Source organism: Arvicola amphibius, chromosome 10, assembly GCF_903992535.2.
Source record: "Arvicola amphibius chromosome 10, mArvAmp1.2, whole genome shotgun sequence".
In the NCBI taxonomy this organism is placed as follows: domain Eukaryota; kingdom Metazoa; phylum Chordata; class Mammalia; order Rodentia; family Cricetidae; genus Arvicola; species Arvicola amphibius.
The window spans coordinates 72,748,199-72,774,315 of record NC_052056.1 but is presented as its reverse complement, the minus strand read 5'-3'; the positions used below and the strand labels follow the sequence as shown (position 1 = coordinate 72,774,315).

Below are 26,117 nucleotides of genomic sequence, written 5' to 3'. Positions count from 1 at the left end.
CTGTAGACCAGGCTGGCCTCAAACTCACATAGATCCTGCCTCTGCCTCCTGAATGTGGGATTTAAGGTATGAGCCACCCTCCGCCCGGTTTGCTTTTATTTCTCAAGTCTTTAGAGTGGTGGCTTAGTTTCCTGATCCTCTTGCCGCAGTGTGTGGTGTGTGTGTGTGTGTCTGTGTGAGTTGTACATGCATTATATGTGCTTGTGAAGGCCAGTTTTTAGTGTTTTCCTGGGGAGCTGTCAAAAATCACATAATATTGAGATCAGTTGATTCAGGTAGATGGGCTGGTTGGCAAGCCCCCAGGGCTCATCCTGATTTTGCCTTCCCTGTGGTGGGATTACAAGCACTGGCCAGTTTTTAATGTTTTGGAGAGCAGACTGGGATTAAAGGTGTGGGCTACCACCATCTAGCCAGGCGCAGTTTATTTATTTCTTTGTTTCGGGTGGGGGTTTCAAGATAGGGTTTCTCTGTGTGGCCCTGGCTGTCCTGGAACTTGCTCTGTAGACCAGGCTGGCCTTGACCTCAGAGATCTGTCTGTCCCTGCCTCCCAAATGCTGGGATTAAAGGCGTGTACCACCACCAACCGGCAAATCTTCCTATTTTTAAAAATTTATTTTTAAATAGTTATTTGTATGAGTGTTTTGTTTGCATGTATGTCTCTGTACTACATGCATGCCTGGTGCCAGAGGCCTAAAGAGAGTTGCCATATGAGTGATGGGAGTTGAACCCAGGTCCTCTTGAAGAGCAGCCAGTGTTCTAACCAGTGAATTACCGTGCCACTCGCGGCTTTAGCCACGAGAATTCTGGGTATCACAGACATGCACCTGTACACTAGGCTTTTGGGATCGCTTCTTCCATTATTCCAAAGTTTTCGTGATTGCCTTTTCCTAGGAGCGACTGGTTTTTTGTAAGCAGGGAATGTAAAATTGCATCTTTAGTTAGAATGCGGCAGTTCTTTTGGTGCAACATTCAATCTCCTTTGTTAATAGGCCTATCAAAAGATCAAATCTACAGCATTTTCAGAGGCTACATAATTTGTAGTGTACCGTATATTAGGGCGGAACTGCATTTAAATTGAGCTTTCTCAGCTCCCAGCCGGCACTTCGCTTAGCACTCGCGCTCAATAAATGCTTGCGCAAAGTATGAATGAACTAAAGAACCGCCAGAGCCTCTGAGGGGGTCGGCCTGGGAGTTCCAAAGTTCGGGAGGGGACACGAGGGCGGGCAGTGAGCATCACGTGACGGGGCGGAGCAAATCCCATGTGCTTCCCCAGCGCCAGCGCAGCTCCGCCCTCTGCGCCGGTCACGTGGGGCGCCGGCTGCGCCTGCGGAGAAGCGGTGGCCGCCGAGCGGGATCCGTGCGGGGAGCCGGAAATGGTTGTGGACTACGTCTGTGCGGCTGCGTGGGGCTCGGCCGCGCGGACTGAAGGAGACTGAAGGTAAAGCCGCCATGTCCGGGCCCGACCCGGCCCCCCACCCCTCCCCCCGCATCCGCCGCCATCCGGGCCGGGGCCCGCCACCCTGCGCCGCCGCCCCCGGCGCCCGGCCCCCGCGCCCGCGCTCAGGCCCTACTCGCCAGGCCGATACCCGGCCCACGTGTGCAGGGCCGGGCCCGGGTGGGGGTGGGGAGCAGGGCCCGGCCAGCCGGGCGGGGAGGGCGCTGGGGCGGCGACGCGACAGCCACCTCCGCTGGACCGGGGCCGCGGCCCGGCGCAGGCTCCGCGGCGCAGACCCGCCGCCCCCTCCCCCCTGCGGGGCCCGGGCGGCCGCCGGGAAGTGACACGTTGTTCTTTGGCACTGGCCGCGTTGCGCAGGGCAGGGAGGCGGCGGCGGGCAGGGAGGAGCCCCCAGCCCCGCCCGGCGGCCGACCCTCGTCTGCCCCGAGCCGGCTCCGCTGCCGTCACCGCCCGCGCTGCTGGTGCGGCCAGTCTCGCGCCCTTCCTGGCTTGTGTTCCCGGGCGGTCTCAGGCCTCTCCGGCCCCGTGCTAGTGCCCCGCGGCAGGCTCCGAACCCGGTGTCCCCGGGTGGGGGGTGGGGACACCACGGCCGAAGGCAGCCGGCTTCATTTGTGATCCGGGGAGCCTGGTGCCAGCGAGACCTGGAATTTCCGGTCTGGTTGGTCTTGGGCCCCGTGGAGCCAGGTTGATACCCCTCACTCCCAACCCCCAGGCCTTCGGATGCCCAGAACCTGTAGGCCGCCACTGTGGACTTACTTCTTAACCGAGGGGGTGAGTGAGGGGGCTGTTTGAGCAGGCAAGGGTGGGGTTCGGGCGTGTTGGTGGGGTCCTGTAGTCTGGATTATTTCTGTTTCTGCATTCCCTTGGCACCTCCCTTGATCCATGTTGGTTCTAGCTCTTGAAACAACCTTCCTCCCCCCCCCCCCCAGCCCATTTTCCATAAGCTTGGGTCCCTTCCTCATTCCGAGCTTTGCTGTTTCCAAACAGGTGCTGGGGGGACCCTGATGTGGCACCAAATGAAATGAACAAAGCTCCTCAGCCCACAGGCCCCCCCACCCGCCAGGTCCCCTGGACTCCCACAGGTAATCAAGGCGAAATGAGCAGGACACTGGTGGGGTGGAGGTCATTCAGTGCTCAGTTTTCCCACCCCCATCTGTGTCAGGGCAAAGTGCAGCTGCCTGCTGCCAAATTGAGATAGGGCCCCTGGCCGTCCCTGGGGCTGTCACAGGGAGGGAACATGTGGACTGCTGAGGCTGTTGCTGCAGGTCTGCTCCCCTTATTTCAGCAGCTTGGGTTTCGGCCCCACCCAGGCTTCCCCTCTTGCTGAACTCTGGTCTCTCCCCTTCAGCCAGCGTTTCCCCCGGGGCAGACTGCACCGGTGGTGTTTAGCACGCCACAAGCGACACAAATGAACACGCCTTCTCAGCCCCGCACAGGTGAGGGGCTGTGGATAGAGTAGGCCGCTGGGTGGAACTGGGAGAGTCTGCTGCTGGTTTGGGGCTAGGATGGAAACTACGGAGGGTCGTGTGCTTGCCTCCAGTTTCCTGACAGTTGCTCTGTGTTCTTTCGTGCCGTGTTAGTTACTTCGGTGAAGTTTGTAGTCTGAGAGTGGCAGGCATTATGGGTCTAAGTGCCTTCGAGAATTGGGGACAGTGCTGTGGGCCCTGCTACCAGCTCTGTTACACTAGGAGGTTGCCATTACCCTGTACCTCTTTGCTTTCTCTTTGAACTGTGATGAGATAAACATTCCAGCTGTGCTTTCATTTTTTTCTGTTCTCCAAGTTCTTCCTAAGTGGAAAGATTCTTTTCCTACCTCCTCCACTCCCCTAAGTCCCCTCAAACCTTGGGGGGTAATTGTCGTCTTTCCTGTCCCCATGTGCTCTCAGGGAGGATTCAGGTCTCTGCAGGTAATACTCCTTTTCTAATCCTGAGCCACCTCTTGGTGTCACCCCATCCTCCACCTTAGTCCATAGCTAGACACAGATGGGATATCAGGGTGGGGCCTTGTTTGCTGTTTAGGTCTTCAGTTCAGATACTGCATGTTAGAGGTTAACTGTTGAAGAGCAAGTATCCCAGAACTGGAAAATGGTTGCATGTAGCAGTTAATCTCCGTATTTGAGGTGGACTAGTGCATGTTGGGGAGTATGTTGCCCTCAAGGGCTGTACTCTGGCATGATGCATCTTGATGTTAGGAAGACTCCGGAAGGATAGTATAGAGGTGACAGAGTGTGCATGGTAGTGAGAGTAGAGGATACAAAGTATTCATCTAAGTTTGGAGGCAAGTGTTAGTACGAGAGGCCACTTAGCCATGAGTTAATCGTGTGGGTTTTGGAAGGATTGATTGATTGGTCTCTGTGCTCTGAAGCCTGCAGTACTCTTTAAGGCTGTATAGACATTGTGGAGTGCTGGTTTTGCTGTTCGCTCCCTCCCCTTCTTGATCCCTACTGCTCTCATTCTTCCTAATAGCACTTCTACCCTAGCCGGGCCCAGCCCCCGAGCAGTGCAGCCTCCCGAGTACAGAGTGCAGCCCCTGCCCGTCCTGGCCCAGCTACCCATGTCTACCCTGCTGGATCCCAAGTAATGATGATCCCTTCCCAGATCTCCTATTCAGCCTCCCAAGGAGCCTACTATATCCCTGGACAGGTGAGGTTGGGGGCTGGAAGCCAGACTACCTTGAGCTTAATCCTCCACCTTTCCTCCCTGGCTTTCTAGATCCATTTATTTCTTTTATAGAGGTGGGATATCTAGTCATTGCCCAGGCTTGGCTTTCCCTACTTCATAATTTGATGTGGTGTTCATAGCTTTCCTCATCTTCTTTTCCTTCTTTTCTCCCCAACCCCCATCAGGGGCGTTCCACATATGTTGTCCCAACACAGCAGTACCCTGTGCAGCCAGGAAGCCCCAGGCTTCTATCCGGGTGCAAGCCCTACCGAGTTCGGGACCTACGGTAAGCAGGGGAAGGAGTCGTGGTGAGAGCGCGGCCTAGGGCATTTCTAAGGTGGTCTGCTTTCTAAGACTTTTCCTAGGCATGCTGTTGGTTTTTAAACGATAGAATTGATATATGATAAGGATTAGTGCCTAATAATGTAACCCATTGGTAAGGGAAGCTTTGCTCCTTTGCTAAGAAAGTTGGACTCTTCTCCACTTCAAGAAACACGTGATCAAGCTAGGTGTGGTGACACACGCCTTTAATCCCAGCCAGCAATCAGAAGGTTAAGGCAGGAGGGGCTCTTCATTTGAAGACAGCCTGGTCTACATAGTGAGTTCCAGGACAGCCAGAGCCACATGTTAATAGCCTGACTTTAAAAAAACAAAAAACAAAACCAAAAACACAGGACAAGGATCTTCAAGATGACTCTGGTTAAAGGGTTTGCCCCCAAGCCTGATAGCATTGATCACTGAGTTTGGTCACTGGAACCTGGTGGGTCAGAGAGGACTGACTCCCACAAGCTTGTCTTCTCACCTCCCCTCGTAACCCATGGTACCTGGGGCATGCAAATGCTAAATGAACGAATATGACTTAAAAAAGGAAGGGCTGGAGACACAGAACTCAGTGGCTAAGAGTAACTGCTCTTGCAGAGGCCCTCAAATTCTATACCAGCTCCCATTTCAGGCAGCTCACACCGTCTATCACTCCCAAAGCCTGAGGATCTCTGGCCACTTTGGGTACCTGCAGGTGTATAAATACCCCCACACAGAAAGAAATACAGACTCCGACTTGAAAGCCAAGTTAGACTTTTTCTGGTCGGTTTTCTTTCATAGTTGGGAGACAATAACATGGATTTGAGTGGTTTTCATAGCTATCTTTAATATATGTTCAGTGAAAGAATTGTTCTGATCTATATGGCAGTGGGTTTTGATTTTGAGACCAGGGTCCTTAAATGATGTAGTTCTGGCTTGCCCTGGAACTTGCCTCAGTAGACCAGGCTAGCCTCAAACTTGCAATGATTCCCCCTGCCTCTGGTTGTTGGAATTACAAGTGTGTGCCACCATGCTAATTTAGAGCAGTATCTGAAAATTTTCCCATTGGGAAGATGTTAAGTATGTGTGTGTAATACATTTATAGTTGTAGATATGTGTATGTATGTGTGATTTTAAACGTAACCACCGTTGGTGGTTTCAGAAGTAGTAAGTGGGAATTGGGATGAGTTACAAGTGTACCCTTGGTTGGAGACAATTGGGTTAGGGAATTTTACTTTTCTTGGGCCCAGTGTTACTTTTTGTTACATTACTCCTTGCAAAGGGCTAATTAGGAATTGGAGTCAGCTTGAGTGGAATGATTTGGAAAACCCTTTTTATTCCCTGCCAAAAGCTGAGTGTCTCAAGTTGAGAGTGTGCATGCACGTTGCTAGGATGGGGTACATATGAGGGCCTTGTGGGGTAAAACAGGTACCTTATAGCTTAGAGAGGAAGGAGTTCACCTACAAGGTGTGTGTGTCCTGTGAGGAATTCTTGTAAATGCAGTTTCAAAACTGGTTCCCCCTACTTTGACAGACACCTAATTCCCTAGGGAGGCGGGCAGGGAAGGGCAAGGGGCCGGCTGTGTATGATGAGACGTTCTGCAGTGGGAGGTGTTCAAGCAGTATTAGTATATGTTTGGGTCCTGATGCTGTCACAAATCTTCCTTTCTGTCCTCCTTCCCTCAAGCTGGTGCCTATTATCCGGCCCAAGGTGTGCAGCAGTTTCCTGCTAGTGTTGCTCCTGCCCCAGTTCTGATGAACCAGCCCGCCCCAGATTGCCCCTAAGAGAGAGCGGAAAACTGTGAGTAGCGGTGAGGGGCTCTGGGACTTCTGGGGAGGGACTCCTGGGTGGTGTGCTCGTGAGTGCAGAACTTCATAGACTTTCATCTGAGCTTAAGCAGAGGTCAGGGTCTGTGGAGTACAAAGGTTCCTTGTAAGGTGATTGCAGTGTAGAAGGTGCTCATGGGAAGACTAAAGTTGAGCAGCAAGGAAATTTCCCAGAGACTTGTACTCTAGTAGGCTCAAGACCTGTGATTGGTTTGGGGTTGCTGGTGGTTAGCTTTGGAAATGGTTTGTTTTGTGCTCTTCACCCCCTAGTCCTGGAAGCTCTGGAGGCCTACGCCTCTGCTCAGTCCTCCAGCCCTGGGCATGGTGCCCAGAATAGGGTTGCCAGGGCTGGGGAAGCCGCTGAGTCACCCTGGCTCCACCCACTGCATCTGGGCCCTACCCCTAGAGATAGGCCCGACCAGCCACAAGTGAGCTAGCTGGATGCTAGATGGGGGTCTTGAGCTCCAGGGTGTGCAGCCATTGACTTAGGGATTGCGGTGGGTAGAGGGGAGGGAGGGAGGGAGGGGCATTGTGATGTACAGGGCTTGTTCTGTGAGGTCAAGAGTCTTAGGGGTGGGGACTAGGGCAGCAACTACAAGAGCAGCCCGGATGGGTTGACAGTAGAACTCATGGGTTTCTGGCACCCACCCACCTCGCTTCCCAAGTAGGGGTGGGAGGTTGGCCCAGAGTCTTAGGAGTGGGACAGGGTGGAGAGGTGGGCTCCTTCTGCTCCCACTCATCCTGTAGCTTCTTTCCCCAGATCCGAATTCGAGACCCAAACCAAGGGGGGGAAGGATATCACAGAAGAGATAATGTCTGGGGCCCGCACTGCCTCCACACCTACTCCTCCCCAGGTACTGTCAGCTGTTGGAGTGATAGATAACCCTTGGCCTGGACAGCTCTTCTGTCCTGGATTTCCCAAGTCACTTGATCTATTCCTTAACCTAAGGGGTTTATTTCCCTGCTTTCCGGATTTCTAGGCAGAGCTAAAGTAGAAATGTCTCTAGTAAAGAAGGGTGGGGAACACCCCAGTGCACACTTTTAACGCTTGTGTCCTGCAGACGGGAGGCGGTCTGGAGCCTCAGCCTAATGGGGAGTCGCCTCAAGTTGCTGTCATTATCCGGCCAGGTAAGGAAGGCATATGCACAGCTTTTATGGGAGGTGAAGTATGCATATTTAAACTTGAAGGAGGTGGAGTGGGTGTGAACTGAGTACCAGAGAAGGATGACTTAGGTTTCATGTAGTGGGTTTGAAGTTAGACTGTTTTGGAAGAGACGAGGAAAACAGCCTTAGTGGGAGAAGACTGGGATGTAGGATGAGAATGTTAAATTGAAGTAACCTTAGCTAGGAGGGAGAAAAGCAACAGTGAAGAACTTGCTGTCATGAATTCTTGTTTGTTTTGTGTAGATGACCGGACACAGGGAACAGCTATTGGGGGGCGACCAGGACTGCCTGGCCCAGAGCACAGCCATGGCACAGAATCTCAGCCTTCATCACCTTCTCCAACCCCATCACCACCCCCAATTTTGGAGCCGGGGTCTGAGTCTAATCTTGGAGTCCTCCTCTATTCCTGGGGACACTATGACAACGGGGATGATACAAATGTCGTGTAGAAGAATCGACCCCCATCTCTTGTGAAACTGGGGAGCCATATTGCCTCTCTCCAGAACCCACTCTTGCTGAACCCATACTGGAAGTAGAAGTGACACTCAGCAAACCCATTCCAGAATCTGAGTTCTCTTCCAGTCCTCTCCAGGTTTCCACGTCCCTGGCACCTCACAGGGCGGGAAACTCATGAGCCCAATGGCATGGTCCCATCTGAGGATCTGGAACCAGAGGTGGAGTCAAGCACAGAGCCAGCTTCTCCCCCTCTTTTAGTTTGTGCTTCTGAATCACCTGTGCCCATTGCTCCAACTGCCCAGCCTGAGGAACTGCTCAATGGAGCTCCCTCACCACCAGCTGTGGACCTAAGCCCGGTCAGTGAGCCAGAGGAACAGGTCAAGGAGGCTTCGCCCATGGCACCAGCCGCCATTCTCTCCGCTACTCCACCCGTGGCTCCTTCGGATACTTCTCCTGCTCAGGAGGAAGAAGTAGAGGAAAAGAAGAGGAGGCGGGGAAGCTGAGAGTGAGAAGGTAGCCGAGGAACTCCCCCTCGACAGCACTCCTGTCCCAGCCCAGTGTCTCAGAATTAGAGGTGGCAGCAGCTACCCAAGGTAAGATACAGCTAGACGATATGGTGTTGTCCATCTTGGGGGTGTTCTTCGTTGGTCTCCCGTTTGGCACCTCTTCTGTTTTGTTTGAGATGGTTATTTATGTAGCTGGCTGTCTGGGAACTTGATACACAGAACAAGCTAACCTCAGACTTGAGTTCTCTGCCTGCCTCTGCCTCCCAAGTGGTGGAATTAAAGGCAGGTACCACCTTTTTGTGCATAGATTCCCACAAATGGGCTCCCATTTTTGGACTTGTGATAGACCCCAAGAAGTAAGTTTTGAGACAAGGTCTTTTGTAGCCCAGGCTGGCCTTGAACTCCTGATACTTATGTCTCTGTCTCCAAGTTCTGAGTTACAGAAATGGGCCATGACGCTTGGCTTACAGTGAAGATTCAGAGCCTAAAGTGGGAGTGATAGAGAGGGATTGCTGTCTGTGGCTGGTTTTATATTTTTGTCTGTTTCCTCCATGTGTTAGGGATACTATTAACTCATTCACAGCTTGGTCCTTCTCTTTCTCCTCCTTTTAGTGGCAGTATCTGTGCCAAAGAGGAGGCGGAAAAATTAAAGAGCTAAATAAGAAGGAAGCTGTGGGTGACCTTCTAGATGCCTTCAAGGAGGTAAGGGAACAAGTAGTTGAGGGAAATGGCACAGTTGGGAGTGGTGACCATGTGACTGAACCTGGGCGTTCTTCTATAATTGAAGGTGGACCCAGCAGTACCAGAGGTAGAGAATCAGCCTCCTACAAGCATCAACCCAAGCCCAGAGTCTGAGGGCAGCACTGTGCCCCCACAGCCTGAGGAAGCAGATGAAACCTGGGACTCTAAGGAAGACAAAATTCATAACGCTGAGAACATCCAGCCTGGGGAGCAGAAGTACGAATACAAGTCAGGTGTGTTTAAGTGTTAAAGGAAGAGTTGAGTGGTTAAGAAATGGGTAGCCCTGTAACAGGACATTGGCGTGTGATTGCATCCTGTCATGCAGATCAGTGGAAGCCTCTGAACCTTGAAGAAAAGAAGCGTTATGACAGGGAATTCCTGCTTGGTTTTCAATTCATCTTTGCCAGTATGCAGAAACCAGAAGGATTGCCCCATATCACCGATGTGGTACTCGACAAGGTTGGTGTTTTGAGGAATGTTGGTTTGACCTGGAGTGCCTGAAGCCTCCAAAGAGAAGTCGGTAACCCTAACCCGTTCCTAAGACATACATCTTCTCTGCAGGCCAATAAAACACCACTCGGCAGCTGGATCCCTCCAGGCTACCTGGCATAAACTGTGGCCCAGATTTCACTCCATCTTTTGCAACCTTGGCCAGACCAACCCTCAATAACCGTGGGCCCCCAAGGGGTGGGCCAGGTGGGGAGCTGCCCCGAGGGCCGGTGCGTGGGGCTGGCTGAGGGGGTGGATGGGTAACAGGGTGGGATCTTGTATGTCTCAGCCTGCGAGTCTTGAGGCTATGTGGTAATGGGGTAACATACTATACTTGTTGTTCTTTATCTTCATTTGTCCTCATCCCTTGTCTAGCAGGCTGGCTTGGGACCCAGGCGCCTCTCAGCAGGGTCCACGAAAGGAAACCACGTAAGATTATTTCCTCAGTCATAATGACCTGAAGACATAAAACTGAACAAAGCAGAGAAGGCTTGGAAACCCAAGTAGCAAACGGACAGCCGCTGATAAGGATCGAGGGGAAGAGGATGCTGATGGAAGCAAAACCCAGGTACTGGCACATCTTGCCTTTGGTCTCCATTCCTGTTTCTTGAGATCTGCTTTCTGAGCCACTTTACTGTGCCCACCATGCTGATTATCAGTGGACTCAGTTCCTACCATTTCGTCTGTCTAAGCAGCCAGTGTTTACTTTGAGTACTAAACTAGATCCTGTCTACTCTGTCGTCTTCCCTGACAGGACCTGTTCCGCAGGGTGCGCTCCATCCTGAATAAGCTGACACCCCAGATGTTCCAGCAGCTGATGAAGCAGGTGACACAGCTGGCCATTGACACCGAGGAACGCCTCAAAGGAGTTATTGACCTCATCTTTGAGAAAGCCATTTCAGAGCCCAACTTCTCTGTGGCTTATGCCAACATGTGCCGCTGCCTCATGGCGGTTTTAGTTTCCACTATTGAACATTTTATTTTATGTCCCTTAGTGTATATAGTTGCATGTTTGCTCCGGTTGCATGTTTGGCAGTCAGGATAACTTTGTGGAGGAGGGGAAGGAGGAAGGAAGTTAGAAGTTCTCTTCTAACTTTATGTGGATTTCTGGAAATTAAACTCAGATTGCCAAACTTGCGTTGGCAGGCTTCTTCACACACTGAGCCATCTTGCTCATCCCAGTTTTTTACATCTTATGTAGCTTCCTACATCTTCCTGGGGAGCCTGGAGTCCAGCTTTCCTTGGTTCCCACTTGTCTTTATACAGCATCCAAGGAAACTTGAAAGGCCTGTACTGATTTTAGTGTGATACTTACTGTCTTTGGCCAACAGCTGAAAGTGCCCACTACAGAAAAGCCAAACAGTGACTGTGAATTTTCGAAAACTATTGTTATTAAATCGATTGCCAGAAGGAATTTGAGAAAGACAAAGATTGATGATGAAGTTTTTTGAAAAAAGCAAAAAGAGATGGATGAAGTGCTACGGTGAGAAAGGTATTGCCAATTCCACTCTGTGGTCACCACCCTCCCCCACCAGTCAGAGCTGGCTGTAGAGCTGTGGGCGCTGGGTGGGTAGTAGCATTAAGATTCTTGAGGACTCTGTTTGACCTTAGGACATGAGTGTTTAATAATAGCCTGGCTATCTAGATTAAAAAGAGAGAAAGGGGGTTTTAGCCAAGTAACTGTTTTGTTCTTAGCTTTTTTTGTTTGTTTTTTGTTCCTGGAGACATGGGTTCTTTTGTTTGTAACAGCCCTAGCTGTCTGGAACTAGCTCTTGTAGATTAGGCTGGCCTCGAAACTCCCAGAGAATCTGCCTGCCTCTATCTCCTGAGTGCTGGAGGTTAAAGGCCGTGCCCACTACCACCCGGCTTAGCTTTATCTTTATATGTATGTTTTGTCAGCTGTATGTGTGTGTACAGTGTGCATGTCTGGTGCCAGAAATCAAAGGGGCACTGGATTCCTTGGAACTGGAGTATAGATGATGTAAGCTACCACATGGGTATTGGAAACTGCATCCAGGTCTTCTGCAAGAATGGCAGTGTTCTTAACCACTGACCCATCTCTACAGCCCCATGGTTATCATTTTGACATAATCTTTTGGTCTTATGACTGACAGGCAGAAGAACGGGGACGCCTGAAAGAAGAACTAGACGAAGCCCGGGACATTAGCTCGGCGGCGCTCTTTAGGGAATATCAAGTCATTGGAGAGTTATTCAAGCTGAAGATGTTAACAGAAGCAATAATGCATGATTGTCGTGTCAAACTACTTAAAAACCATGATGAGGAGTCCCTGGACTGCCCTCTGCGCCTCCCTCACCACTATTGGCAAAGACCTGGACTTGCAAAAGCAAGGTAGAGGTTCTGGGATGTGGGGAATGGCGTTGAACATATGGGCCTGCTGACAACATACAAGGCTGAGGGTCCTGGGCTGCTTAGCCAATGTCAGAGGTGATTATGAGAGATAATTGACTTGATCCTCTTGCTTCCTAGCCTCGAATGGATCAGTATTTTCAACCAAATGGAAAAAATCATTTAAAGAAAGAAAACTTCATCTCGTATCCGTTTTATGCTGCAGGATGTACTGGATCTGCGGCAGGTGTGTCTCTTCCCCACTTTATCTGCTTTTCCAGTTCCTGACGCTGCCTGTATGATCCCTGCCAGCCCAAAATAACTGCTGGTTCTGTTTTGTTCCCCAAAGAGCAATTGGGTGCCACGCCGAGGGGATCAGGGGTCCCAAGACTATTGATCAGATCCACAAGGAAGCTGAGATGGAAGAGCACCGAGAAACATATCAAAGTGCAGCAGCTCATGGCCAAGGGCAGCGACAAGCGTCGGGGTGTGGCCCTCCAGGCCCGCCCATCAGTGAGTTTGAGGCTAGGGCTATAGAGGAGACAGTGAAGCTCCTGGGGTACGAGGGTTACATGCTTTCCAACTGATGACTTCTGTCAGTGCCACGTGTCTGGGCCACTGAGACCACATGATGGGATTGAGGATCTGAGGAAGAAAGGCTGTGAAGTGGCACACGAAGGAAGTTGGTAGGACTGTTATTCCAACATGCCCCTCCCCTCTTTTTTCTTTTTTGTCTCAGGCCGTGGCATCTTCCACTCTTTTGTGGATGATGGTGGCGGAATACAGTCCCCATTAGCAAAGGCAGCCGCCCCATTGACACCTCACGGCCTCACCAAGATTACAAGGTAGGGTTGTATTCTGGCGGGGTGAGGTGGAGGGTGAGAGAAACTGCCATAGTCCCCACAGTTAGGGTGCTGACAGCTGAACTTTTTCCTCCTAGACTCTAGAGCGCTAGAGACAAGTTAGATGAAGTGCACCAGCTACAGTGTTTGTCAATCGGTTGAGCAAACTGACAAGATATGGTCTCTTTACACTTTTAAGTGACTGAAAAGAAGTAGACGGGCTCTGTTTTCTGGTGTATGAATTTATGTGGAATTTGAGTCCGCTGTCTATGCAGAACTACTGGGATAGGACAACCAGTTACTCCTTTATGTGTTCTCTGAGTTGGATCATGCATTACCATGTGGCTGTGTGAGGTGGTGTTGGCTAGGGCATTAAGCTAGGTCAGAAGTATAAGTCTACTGTCTTTCCTTCTGCAGCTGGTTCCATTGATTCTAACAACCAACTCTTTGCACCAGGAGGGCGACTGAGTTGGGGCAAGGGCAGCAGTGGGGGCTCAGGAGCCAAGCCCTCAGACACAGGTATGAAAGGCCACTGTAGGGAACTGGGTAGTTGCTATTCTAAGCTCCCTTAAGTATAGTCTTTCCTCCACAGGAAACTCAGAATAAGTAAGTAGGGAATGAATACAGGAGGAATATGCATTAGGAATGAATTACTTCCTGTCAACTTTTGCAAACAAGAGTCCTAAGTGATGGAGGGGGGTGCATAAAGTAGGAGAGTGAATAAGGCAGGTTGCACCCTCGGACCCCTAGCTCTGGGAAGGAAGAAGTGGGTTAATGCAGCTTTCTGTCTTCTGTAGCATTTCAGAAGCGACTCGTCCAGCTACTAGTACCTTGAATCGCTTTTCTGCTCTTCAACAAGCATTACCTACAGAGAAACACAGAAAACAGGCGTGTTGTACAGAGGTGAGAATTTTAGGGGTGGGGTTGTTCTCACAGAATATGTTGATTGGGTTTTGGTTGTCAAAGCATAGAGGTTTCTCTTGTATTGCTTAGACATGTCCTTGTTGCCAAGAATGATACCTAGCAGCTGCCCTACAAGTGCTTGAGCAAAGTAGCGAGGTGAGAACCAATGTATCTCTTCCAGGAGTACGCTTAAGCCGGGACCGAGGTGAGAAAGCTGGGGACCGGGGAGAGACCGACTAGAGCGGAGTGAACGGGGAGGTGACCGTGGGGACCGACTTGATCGTGCCAGAACACCAGCCACCAAGCGAAGTTTTAGCAAGGAAGTGGAGGAGCGGAGTAGAGAGCGGGCCTTCCCAGCCTGAGGGACTGCGCAAGGCAGCTAGCCTCACGGAGGATCGTGGTCGGGATCCTGGTAAGGAAAGGAAGGCTGCAGAGGAAAGGAGGAGAGGCTGACGTGGCTCTAGACTGTTAAGATGAGTAATTGAAGGTTCTCCTCCCCCTCCACCTGTAGTGAAGCGGGAAGCCACTCTCCCACCAGTGAGCCCTCCAAAGGCTGCACTCTCTGAGGATGAGGTGGAGAAGAAATCTAAGGCCATCATTGAGGAATATCTCCATCTCAATGACATGAAGGTTGGCACTGGGAAGGGGAGCTGTGCTGACTGGCCATGGTTTGTTAAGGTTGGGCCAGGGAGTGATACTTTTCTTGGTGTGCTCTTCCCCTCCTCAGGAGGCAGTACAGTGTGTCCAGGAGCTGGCGTCACCCTCCTTGCTCTTCATCTTTGTGCGGCATGGCATCGAGTCCACCCTGGAGCGTAGCACATTGCTCGTGAGCACATGGGGCGGCTGATGCTTGCACCAGGCTGCTCTGCTCAGGGCAACCTCTCTACTGCCCAGTACTATCAAGGGAAATGATTTATTTCTGTGGGCCTTCCATGTTCACCTACCCACCAATTTCTGTATGGAGTTCGTGGAACTTTGCATTGAGTATGTAGGCCAACCATTCCAATAGCTTTGTAAGGGTGGTGATGGTAGCTTAGCTTGAGATTGTCTTATGTCCTGGAAATGTTTCTGGAGGGCACCACATTTGATACTTGTCATGCTGCATTTCCTGGAAGGCCCATCTCCCCAAATGCCCTGACTTCTCATTCCCTTTTCAGGATGTATGAAACACTAGAATGGCTGCGGCCATGGAAATTGACATCCCTCATGTATGGCTTTACCTGGCAGGAATGATAAACCCCCATTCTTCAGGAAGATGGGGTACCCATGGGAGAGCTCTTCAGGTAAGCCCTCCCTCATTTACAATGGAGTGAGACAACTTGAACGCTGTGTTTGGAGAGCGATGGAGTGATGTTGAGGGCTATGGAGGACCATCAGGATTGATTTCTCTTGCAGGGAAATTACGAAGCCTCTGAGGCCCATAGGCAAAGCTACTTCTTTGTTGGCTGGAGATCCTGGGTCTCTTATGCAAGAGCATGGTGAGTTTGGCCTTTCAGAGGGGAATGTATTCATGGACTTAAGTGGCTTTGCTGCTTTGGTGACCATTGGAGTTTCTTGGTCCTTTAACCTTTGGTATTTGAAAAGTTTTAAGAGCCAGGCGTTGGTGGCGCACGCCTTTAATCCCAGCACTCAGGGGGAAGGGAGATAGGCAGATCTCTGTGAGTTCAAGGCCGGCCTGGTCTACAGAGCTAGTCTCCAGGACAGTCTCCAAAGGCTACAGAGAAACCCTTGTCTTGAAAAAAACAAGTTAATGGAAGTGATTAGAATGTAAAAGTCTTGAAAGGCAAGTTGGGGGTGATGCCCCATGGTGGTAAGAAGTTGGGGTGTGTTGTAGTTTGAAGAGTTTGAAAGGGACTCAAGGGGACTTTTTGTGAAGTGTGAGGGTGTTATTGCTGCTAAGATTTCTGAAACTCAGGAAACCCATAAGCACATCTGTTAGTTCTTAGTTCTCTTTGTTTTTTGTTTGTTTGTTAACAAGTGTATCTGTGGCTGTCCTGGTGTGGTACTACCTCCTAGCGTTTTTGTTTTTTTTTTTTTTTTTTCTTCTTCTTCTTTGAAACTACCATGTGGTTGCTGGGACCCAAACAAGTGTTCTTAACTGCTGGGCCATCTCTCCAGGTCTAACAAACAATAATAAATACTTTTTTTAAAAAAAGCTGCTTGGGAAAAGAAATGTAGGTGATATATATATATATATATATATATATATATATATACTAGGCATATACCGGGGTAAGATGTAGATTTGCTTGTTTACCTTTTTGAGATCTAGTGATTTCTTTTTTTTTTTAAAGATTTATTTATTATCGCCGGGCGGTGGTGGCGCACGCCTTTAATCCCAACACTCGGGAGGCAGAGGCAGGCGGATCTCTGTGAGTTCGAGACCAGCCTGGTCTACAAGAGCTAGCTCCAGGACAGGCTCTAAAGCTGCAGAGAAACCCTGTCTCGAAAAACCAAAAAAAAAAAAAAAAAAAAAAGATTTATTTATTATGTATTCAGTGTTCTGCCTGCATGTATCCCTGCAGGCCAGAAGAGGGCACCAAATCTCATTACAGATAGTTGTGAGCACATGTGGTTGCTGGGAATTGAACTCAGGACCTTTGGAAGAGCAGGCAAAGCTCTTAACCACTGAGCCATCTCTCCAGCCCCTAGTGATTTCTTTAAGAGTCCTACTAATGAATTTTTTTCTTGAGACTTCCCTCTCATGTCACACCACTGTGGTGGTGGGTGAGTTCCTATTGCTTGGGATATGTGCTTGATTTAGACATGGAAGGGTGGTAACCGCATGGTATATTTAAATGACTGTTGAGAACTTTTGAGTCCTCAGAGCTAGAGGCCACGGGTAGAGGTAGATAATTGAGTTGCTGAATTGCTCTTTTGTTTTTTCAGGGTCCTAAAAAGGTGGGGATGCTGTGGCGAGAGGCTGGTCTGAGCTGGAGGGAATTCTAGCAGAAGGCCAAGACGTTAACTCATTTGTGACTGAACAGGTTTGAGAGTAGTTTGTTCTGCATTTGGGGTTAGCGTATCGCATCTTTCCCTCTTTACTATGTATTCTTGCTTAACCTTGGTTGTTGGTCATTTGCTTTTAGAAGGTGGGAATATACCTTGGGAGAAGAGTCTGAAGCTCCTGGCCAGAGGGCACTTGCCTTTGAGGAGCTGCGTAGGCAGCTGGAGAAGCTGCTGAAGGAGAGTAGCAGTAACCAGCGGGTGTTTGACTGGATAGAGGTATATTTCTCCTTAAAATGGGAAGTAGAGAGGTAGTTTTTAAGATGGGGTGTTTTGGGAGGTGACAAGAGTGGGTACCTGGAGGCATAATTTAGAACTTAGGAGCCTTTGTTTTTCTGCACAGGCCAACCTGAATGAGCAGCAGATAGCATCCAATACATTAGTTCGAGCCCTCATGACGGCTGTCTGTCATTCTGCAATTATCTGTAAGGAGCAAGGGAGAGGCAAGTGGAGGGAGAGGGGTTTTGATCTTGGCCTTCTGGGGCTAAGCCGGGTGAAGTCTGCAGTATTATATTTATCCTTGTCTTTCCCCTGTAGTTGAGACTCCTCTCCGAGTGGATGTTGCAGTGTTGAAACTGCGAGCAAGACTGCTGCAGAAATACTGTGTGATGAACAGAAGGAGCTACAAGCACTCTACGCCCTCCAGGCCCTTGTAGTGACCTTAGAACAGCCTGCCAGTAAGAGCCAGGCTGCAGGGATGGGTGGGGCAAGGGACTGCCAGATAGAAGAGGGTGGTCATGGAAGGTACTCAGCCTAAAGAAAGGTGGGTAAAGAAAATGACCCTACCCAATGCATGTTTCCTTGCCTGCAAATGGAATGAGTTAATTTAAGCCTTGAGGTTTGATATCCTGCCGGCTTTGTGCTTGACCAGCAGGTGACAGACAGCAGCACAGAGGTGATTAACAGTAGTATCTTTCAGACATGGTGTGCCCATTGTGTCTGGCACAGATCTGAAATGCTTGGCTTACCTTGCCTTCTTATCTCTTGCCTTTGTGGATTTATGTCCTTTTTCCACACTGAAGACTGAGGTTTATAAATTCAGCACATGGGTATGTTCAGGTGTTTAGGTGACTGTAGTGAGGAAATAGAGCATAGTTCTATGCTGACCTGGAGTCAGTAACTGTTAGAAGATTAATCTGAAAGGTGATGGGTAGGAATTGTTTGACTGACAGTGAACAGGTGGGCCCTGAGTTGGAATAAAGGAACTGCTGGAGGAAGAGTAGTTGGGACAGAGGGACTGGAAACAGGGCAGGTATGTCAGGCCATGTAAGTAGTGCAGGGGCTTTGCTTTGAGTGAAGTAAGGCATTTTGTAGGATTGTAAGCAAAGAATTAGCTGAGCATGGTGCCACACCCTGTGATCCTCACACCAGAGGCCCGCCTATGCTGATTAGGCCATTTCAGAGAATTCCCACCCTAACCCACTGTCTTTCTGGAGACAGAAAGTAGGTGTGTGAGTTCAATACAGTCAGGGCTACAAAGAAAACACCAAAACAGCACTTGAAGAATAAGTACCTTTAAAATAGTCAGTTAGCTGTTTAATTCTGCTTTACAGTGGGAGAGGACTAAGGTTTTTTGTTTAGGAAGATGCTGCTGAGGATAATGGGATTGCCTCAAGATGAGTAAGAACACTGGGGAAATGGAGACACACAGATAGGGCAGAGCCTTATGAGCAGAGGAAAAAAATTGGTATAGGGAAGTGTTTGAAAACGATGAATGGGGCTGGAGAGATGGCTCAGAGGTTAAGAGCATTGCCTGCTCTTCCAAAGGTCCTGAGTTCAATTCCCAGCAACCATGTGGTGGCTCACAACCATCTATAATGAGGTCTGGTGCCCTCTTCTGGCCTGCAGGCATACATGGAAGGAATGCTGTACACATAATAAATAAATAAATATTAAAAAAAAAAGAAAACGATGAATGCTACAGAGTTTGGTAGGAGCCTATCTAAAAATTTGACTGGACTATAGGATAGTGAAAGATCGCTAGGTAGCTTTTTTGTTGTTGTTTGGTTTTTTGAAACAGGGTTTCTCTGTAGCTTTGGAGTCTGTCCTGGAACTAGCTTTTATTGACCAGGCTGGCCTCAAAATCAGAGATCTGCCCGCCTCTGCCTCCTAAGTGCGGGGACTGATGAAAAAGGCATGCGCCGCCACCACCCAGCGAAAGATAACTTTTATGTTTAAATTAGACAGATGTGGGCTTAAATGTAGGGCAAAGTAGATGAGCGATTGCATAGGGTCCTCAAATTGTACATGGGCTTTAGAGCACAATGTGGGATAAGTGAAGGGTTAGCTGTGCCTAGCTTCTCCTAGCTGGTGAGCCATTACTGATGTCATGGTGCTGGAGTCCTTGTGCTTTGTTTCAGTTGCTGCAGTGTGCATAGTGGCAAGGAAGGTGTTCTTGATGGCCAGAGACAAGGCTCAGGCTGTACCTGAGAACTGACAGTGAGTACTCCCTAGAGGCCAGAGCGAGGTCATGGGTGTTTGTCAGGGTTGGACACAGATCTTAAGTAGTCTGGACTGGCCTCAGACTAGTGACGTAGTTTAGGCTTGCCTTAGCATTTGAGCTTCTTGCCTCTGTATCCCCAGTAATGAGATTGCAGTTGTGGACCACCACACCTTATATTTTTCCTTTCATTTCTCTCCTTGGACTCTACATTTGATGTTAGCCAAAAGGCGGAGAATTGATTATTCTTTCCCTTCCCCTTTTCTCTCTTGATATGGTCTCACTGTAGAACTAGCTGGTTTAGAACTATCTATACTAGCCTAAAACGCAGAAATCTGCTTGCCTTCTGCCTCCTGAGTTTTGGGATTAAAGGCATGCGCCACCATACCTGGCCTCATTTTTTCTCTGTTTTCAGTTTTGCTAAGCTACTAGAATTGGCCCTGAACTTTTGATCCTTGGATCTTTCTGCCTCAGCCGTCTAAATATTTGGGGTTACATGCCTTTTTGTTTTGTTTTTTCCCCCATTCCCCTTCCTTTTTCCCCTCTTACATGCCTGTTCCTAAGGATTGCTGGTGGCCAAGTAACTCATTCTTAGTTTAGGCTGGTAGTCTCTTTATGTCATGAAATTAGCATTCTGTCAGGCCTAGTCACTCTGGATACCAGGATGGTAGGTCAGGGCTTAGTTTACAGTGTCCTCTTTGGGAGGGATCTCTGGGTACAGACTAGTCACCTAATTGATGTCTTTGTGGCTTGCAGACCTGCTTCGAATGTTCTTTGATGCTCTGTATGATGAGGACGTGGTGAAGGAAGATGCTTTCTACAGCTGGGAGAGCAGCAAGGACCCTGCTGAGCAGCAGGGCAAGGGTGTGGCCCTTAAATCTGTCACAGCCTTCTTCAATTGGCTTCGTGAGGCTGAGGAGGAGGAGTCTGATCACAACTGATGGCGGGTGGGGCCGGGGACTTGGAGCCATGGACACGTGGATGGCCCAGCCAGCCAGCCGCCTGGACTGCAGGGGGGCGGCGGCAGCAGTGGCGGCAGTGGCAGTGGGTGCCTGTAGTGCGATGTGTCTGAGCTAATAAAGTGGCTGATGAGGCAGGATGGCTTGGGGCTGCCTGGGGCCCCCCTCCAGGATGCTGGCCAAGTGTCCCTCTCCTCCCCCCGGGGCACAGAGATATATATAAAGTCTTGAAATTTGGTGTGTCTTTGCAGGGGGGGAGGGGCACTACCGCCTGCCTCTAGGGTCCTTTTTTATTTTCTGAAATCACTCTTGGGACTGCCGTCCTCGCTGCTGGGGGCATATGCCCCAGCCCCTGCACCACCCCTGCTGCTGCCTGGGCAGGGGAAAGGGGGGGCACGGTGCCTGTAATTATTAAACATGAATTCAATTAATTTCACTGCCTCTTTACTGATCTGCCCCCTTGGAGGAGTATGGAAAGATGGACATCGTTCTTTCCAGACTTGGCATTATATCAGTGTTGGTACCTGTCTCTTTCCCGGTCAATGATTTGGGGGTGGGGGGGAATGGGCCCAAGAAATTGTTTGGTTTGGGGGGGGGTTGTTTGTTTTTTGTCGGAGGATTGGGCTCTTATTGGTTTGACATATGGGAGATTAGTGCTGTAGAATACTTACTGCTACCAGAGTGAGTCAGGCCCTGGGTTTGAGGCCTTTACCGCTATAGAAGCTATAAAGGGATGTTCTATGTAAAATGACCGCATGGCCTACCGGCTTTTGCCTCCAGTGTGGCTCCGCAGTAGACTGGAGATGCAGGCTGTTTGAAGACCTAGGCTGCCTACTGAGTGGCTGTGACGTATGCTTGCCCCGCCTGCTCTGGGTGGGCACGGCCCCGCGCTTACGTCACCGGCCCTGTTCCCCTCTCCCGGGAGCGGCAGCAGACGCGCTGCTCCCACCCCCCTCCCCTTCTCACAGGCTGTCCCCTCCCTGGTGGTGACCGCTGCCCGACCCTCTGCAAGGCGATGGCCCGGGTCCCAAGCGCGGGCTAGCGTTCCTGGGTGCTCTGCCATGGGCTATATTGGCTCTCGGCACCCAGCCGGTCAGGGTAAGAGACGGAGGGCCGGAGCATGGGCAGGGAGTCGGGCAACACAGCTGCCTGGTGGGGCCGTGGGTGGGTAGGGGCCGTGAGGAGGGGGGCTGGTATAGGAGAGGGAGGAGCCTGCGCCAGGGAGGCGGTTCGGGCCAGATGAGCGAACCGGGAGGGGGGCTAACCGACTCTGGCTTGTTTCTGTGGCCTGCCTTTGGGTTTTTCCGTGCTATACTCACCTTCCGTCTGGATTCCTTCTGCTGAGGGTGGCTGCAGGGGCACAGCCTAGGATTCGCTGGGCAACCTGCGGCCACCACCTTCCTCGCTCCTGGCAGCTAGCCTTTTGTATCTACATACTCCTCTCTGCCTACACCAACCTCTCGTCACTTAGGAGTGGCTCTTTGCTGTGAACCTGCCTCTCCCAGCTGGGTGCTGTCATCCTCAGGAGTCAGCCTGCAAATCCTGGCCAAGTACCCTTCCACCGAGTTTTTAACCTAACACTGCTCCTGGCTTAAGAACCAGCTGGTTGATTAAAGGGGACTGGAAGCCCCATGTGGAGCACCTGTGAGCAACCTGATACATCCCTCGTGCTCACAGATTTTATTCCCCATGAACCCTCTCCCCAAATTATCCTTACTCTGCCGAGAAAGGTCCAGACAGCCGACCCCTGCTCAGGCCTTGGTTTCCCTGTAGGCACGTGGGCGCCCTGCTTTAGCTCTAAGCATCTGAGGTCCACCAGCCTTACCTTACTTCTATGTCAAGGAATAGTCCTAGGCTTTACAAGCTGGTGGTCAGTCACCAAAGCATTGGTGTGGTTGGTATTTGAGGTGTTTTACAACTAAATTCGGGCTGAGATTTGTACTGCCCTTAATGAATTCTGGGATTGTAGTTTCGGGATTAACCTCGTGGGTTATGAATTTGAGAAGCAGTGGGGCGCAGTGATTTCCCTGGTCTGCTTGGAGTTCAGAAAGTCCTCCCACTTCTGTAGTCAGGAAAGTTTGCCTGACCTCAGGCCTAGCCTTGAGAGCCCTGATTAGGTACCAGCGAGGGGCGGGGGTCAGGGATAGCCAGTAACCTGTCTTCTTTCTGGTTAGTAGCATTTCTGGGGACCCACTACCCGGCTGAAGCTCAGGGACAGAGCCGACTGCTCCAGTGAAAGGAAGGTTAGTTGCTAAGTACATGGCCAGTTGGCACCGTGCAAGCTAAGGATGAGCTGTGGCTCCACAAGCCCCTGGCACTCCCACTTCCTTAAAGCTATGAGACAGGCAGGAGTGTTCTCCTTATGTGACTATGGCACAAGTTCCAAGTGGGAGGGGACTGGCTCAGCATCCGGAGCCAAAACAAGAATAGAACTGGGAGCTGAGCCTGAAGCAGTTCGGGCTTTGGGTTCTCTGCATCAACACAGCCAGCATGCCTATGATTTCTGTGCTGGGCAAAATGTTTTTGTTGGCCAGCGTGAAGGGCCTGGAGGAAGATGGACTTGTCAGACAAGTCGCAGAGGTGAGACCAAGAGGCCATGGATGGACGCGATCTGGGAGGTGATGGGGAGCTGAGGAGGAAGGCACACCGATACTGAACCGAGAGGAAAATCACTGTGGTGTAGATATTGGGAACCAGGCTGAAGAGGAAGGTTCAGGCTGGGGCTTTTAGGAAATGACTTACAAGGGTGAAAACTTAAAAACAACAACAACAAAAAAACGACAGGTTTGTTGGGGAAAGAATAGTGATAGGAGCAGTTGAGGTTGGTGAGAGGGAAGAACCAAGGGAGTCGGAGGGAAGAAGGAAAGTGGGGAGATGGGCAGTGTTGGTGGGAGAATTTCATGCACTTTCCAAGGGCTGAGAGACGGGGATGATTCAGAATTTACCCATGTTTGGGCTTCACCTTACGTTTTGATGACAAAATATTTGTAGAGGAAGGCGTTCGTTGGATTGCCACAAAAGGGTCCCAAATCAGAGCTGTGGGGGGACATGGTGGCCTCAGATTGTCTGGGAGAGGGGGAGGGTGGTAAAAATGACATGGTAGCATGATGAAAATGGGAATCTTGGTAGAAGTGGGGATCCAGATGGACACCTTTTCCTCCGACTTCTCAGTGGCTTTCGGACCCTGCCTGGGCTGTGGAGTGGATCGAACTCCCTCGAGGGTCTTTCTCTGTCTTCCTTGGGATCTGCTCGGACTCTCCGAGGCTGGAGCCGGTCCCCTCGTCCTTCTTCCGTAGACAGCCAGGACTTGCCAGAGGTGCTGGGCCTTTTCTGTGCGTGTATGTGTGTGTGTGTGCCGGGGGGCGGGGTTCACATTTAGGGTTCGTGTTACCCCTCTCCGTTCCTGCCTCACCATCCTGCTTCGGACTCTTTTTCCTGCAAGCGGAGGCGCTATCCGGCAGGTCGCCCCCCGCGCCGGTCTGCTCTGCTTGGCTTAGTTCCAGCGGGCTGGCTTGCTAGCGCCTTCGGTGCTGACGTCAGCGCATCCCAGGCCGTATCCCGGGAGACCCTGTTGCATGGTGATGGGTTGCCACGGAGATATACACCTTTTCTCTGGGCCAGGGCCGCAGCTGCGCGGAGCGTCGGCCTGCATGGATGGCAGCGGCTGGGGGAAAGCGAGGGAAGGGAGGGAGAGCGAGCCAGGAAACACCCGGCAGGTTCTCCTTCCCACAGGCCTGGCCAGAGGCTATCGGCGCCAAACTGGAGGCCCTGTCAGCCAGGTACTGAAGGAGAGGGTCGGACTGATGGGCCTGAGGCCTTTTGTGCCAGTGGAACCAACCATGATGGAGAAGAATTAGGTAATGCTGGGAAGGGGGGTGTGTGCATAAATTATTTTCAGCAAAGAAAAACATTTGCTGGGGCTTGTCGAGGAGTATTATTAAATCAGGTACAGGATGGAGTGTTAGGAGCCCAGATGGACTAAACTCTGACGCTGCCATCTCCTGCTCCCTTGGGAGTACCACAAAGGCAGTATGGAATCCAGCAGCGCGCATCTGGGGCTGGGGGGTGTCAAAGAAAAAAAAGTAGTTCTATTATGAGGTGACACTTGTGGCCTTAAATGATAGGGAGCTTTTTTTTAAGGCAAGGATGGCCCTCTTGGCCTAAAAAGCTAGTTCCTTTCCCTGAAGGCAGGCAGGCAGGCTGCTTGCTGACAGGAATGCAGGGGAGCCAGATAGTATTGGTCAGAAATGAGTGATGGACTTGAAGGAGATCCAGAGGAGAGGCAGAGGCTTCCCTATGGAGTCCTTAAGTGCCCGAATAACAGAAGGAGAGCCTAGAAAAGACAATATTAGTTCTTAAAAAAACTTTAAAAATTTTAAATTATCTTTATGCATATGCATCTGTTTATGGATGTGCCCATGGAGCCTAGAGGTGTGTTGGATCTCCTGGAGCTGGGTTAGCAGGTGGTTGTGAGCTGCCTGGTGTGGGAGCTGGGAACCAAACTTGGGTCCTCGGTAAGAGTAGCAAATGCTCTTAACCATGGAGGTCGTTTCTCCATCTCTCTAAAGAGGTTTTTTTTTTTCTAAAACATACACACACACCAAAAAATCAATTTTTAAGATTAAATTTTACTTGTTAGCATACAAAATATCGGCTTTCCTTATGACATTTTCATGCAGCACACGCAGCACTGTACAGAATCTATCTGAAGGGACATTTTGATTCACTGTATTCTTGGGAAACTGTACATTTATACCTTGACTGTTCATTCAGCCCATACATTTACTTATTCCCAGGTACTGTTTAAACACTGGGATGACACAGTGACCATAACAGACTGAATTCCTCAAAGGCCAACAAAGAAAAATCATATTTACACCTGGCAAGCTGGCTCCATTAAATGGTTACACTAATAGAAAACAATAATTAATTAGAGACCACAGTTAGAGGACAGACCACCGTTGAGTAACTACAAAGGCTTCCACTGAGGGGGTAATGTTTCAGTCAACACTGGAAAGTTGAGAAAGCCAGCTATGGGAACAAAAGAGATTTTATATGCAGACTTCTGGGCTGAAGTAGTGTGGGAAGGTTAGGGACCCGTGCTAACCTGGGGAAGGTCACTGAGGGCTTAAGGGAAGTGTCGGTAGAACAGAAAAGACAGAAACAGAGTCGGGGAATGCTTTGAGTTATAATCCATAAGGATTCGTTGTTGTTGGCAGTGATAATTGTTTGTTTTGAGATAGGATATTATGTAGCTCAGGCTAACCTCAACTTGCTAGGTAGCCAAGGATGACCTTACCCTTCTGATTCCTTCCTCCTGCCTTCAACTCCCAGCACTGGAAGTGTTATTTACCAGATAATCAGATGCTAGGGATCAGACACCATGCTTCCTGATTGGGGGTCAAGCCCTGTACCAACTGGGCTCCATCCTGACCCCTCACTAGGTTTTTAAGAGCAGATACGTGCAGGCAAAGCTTATGCGGGACAGTGGATGGTAATCTGAGATAGGGATCCCAGGGAGATGGAGAATGTGGGGGAAGTTGGAAAGCCAAGCCTCATGTGGGGAAGAGAATGTTTGTCTTGGCGTTGGTTAGCCGAATGTTTGGGTTCTGGTAGGCACCTAGAAAGAAGCTGGGACATAGATCTAACAGACCCGAGGAGCGGGAAGAACCTTAAGGATGTCTTTGCCCTTAGCTGTCCCCCTTCCTTCCTTTTCCTGTCTTTTTTTTTTTCTAGACCGGGTTCTCTGTGTACCCCATGACTGTCCTGGAACTCACTCTGTAGACCAGCCTGGCCCTCAAGCTCAGAGATCCCCTGCCTCTGCCTCCTGAATGCTGGGATTAAAGGCGTGCGCCACCAGTCTTCAGAGGCACTACTCATGGTTCTGCTGTCTCCTTCCCTTCTGGGAGCTGAGAAAGTGGAGGGGCTGGCTGTAGTTCTCTTCCCTTGGCTTTGAGTTTCCACCGCTCCCTAGGAGGACAGTGGTGGAACTCCGGCTTCCTTAGCCTTTTCTGGCATGCC

At 50.3% G+C, this 26,117-nt stretch overlaps 1 protein-coding gene and 1 non-coding gene across 2 annotated transcripts; both read left to right on the top strand.

Moving 5' to 3' along the window:
- Positions 1 to 2,477: 2,477 nt before the first annotated feature.
- On the top strand, positions 2,478 to 20,527 carry Eif4g1 (eukaryotic translation initiation factor 4 gamma 1). Its single transcript, XM_038346800.1, is given in 65 exon segments — positions 2,478 to 2,504; positions 2,506 to 2,538; positions 2,805 to 2,889; positions 3,921 to 4,099; positions 4,303 to 4,353; positions 4,355 to 4,403; positions 6,104 to 6,180; positions 6,182 to 6,217; positions 7,004 to 7,027; positions 7,029 to 7,097; positions 7,305 to 7,371; positions 7,651 to 7,805; positions 7,807 to 7,851; positions 7,853 to 8,029; positions 8,031 to 8,350; positions 8,352 to 8,423; positions 8,425 to 8,456; positions 8,982 to 9,010; positions 9,012 to 9,071; positions 9,157 to 9,343; positions 9,436 to 9,569; positions 9,672 to 9,684; positions 9,687 to 9,829; positions 9,975 to 9,998; positions 10,000 to 10,023; positions 10,025 to 10,057; positions 10,059 to 10,097; positions 10,099 to 10,167; positions 10,354 to 10,551; positions 10,931 to 10,957; positions 10,959 to 11,000; positions 11,002 to 11,031; positions 11,033 to 11,074; positions 11,714 to 11,896; positions 11,898 to 11,949; positions 12,044 to 12,045; positions 12,088 to 12,105; positions 12,107 to 12,193; positions 12,296 to 12,325; positions 12,327 to 12,383; positions 12,385 to 12,435; positions 12,438 to 12,459; positions 12,686 to 12,721; positions 12,724 to 12,791; position 12,896; positions 13,206 to 13,316; positions 13,597 to 13,661; positions 13,663 to 13,691; positions 13,853 to 13,919; positions 13,922 to 14,038; positions 14,040 to 14,103; positions 14,203 to 14,321; positions 14,419 to 14,506; positions 14,509 to 14,612; positions 14,849 to 14,926; positions 14,928 to 14,974; positions 15,087 to 15,135; positions 15,137 to 15,169; positions 16,581 to 16,635; positions 16,638 to 16,686; positions 16,781 to 16,916; positions 17,041 to 17,122; positions 17,235 to 17,297; positions 17,300 to 17,374; positions 19,894 to 20,527. Coding segments are annotated over 65 exon segments (4,815 nt in total). The 3' UTR covers positions 20,079 to 20,527.
- Positions 12,524 to 12,599, top strand: LOC119825832. The gene has a single exon (XR_005287298.1). It is a non-coding gene; the product is annotated as a small nucleolar RNA SNORD66 (small nucleolar RNA).
- Positions 20,528 to 26,117: the final 5,590 nt, after the last annotated feature.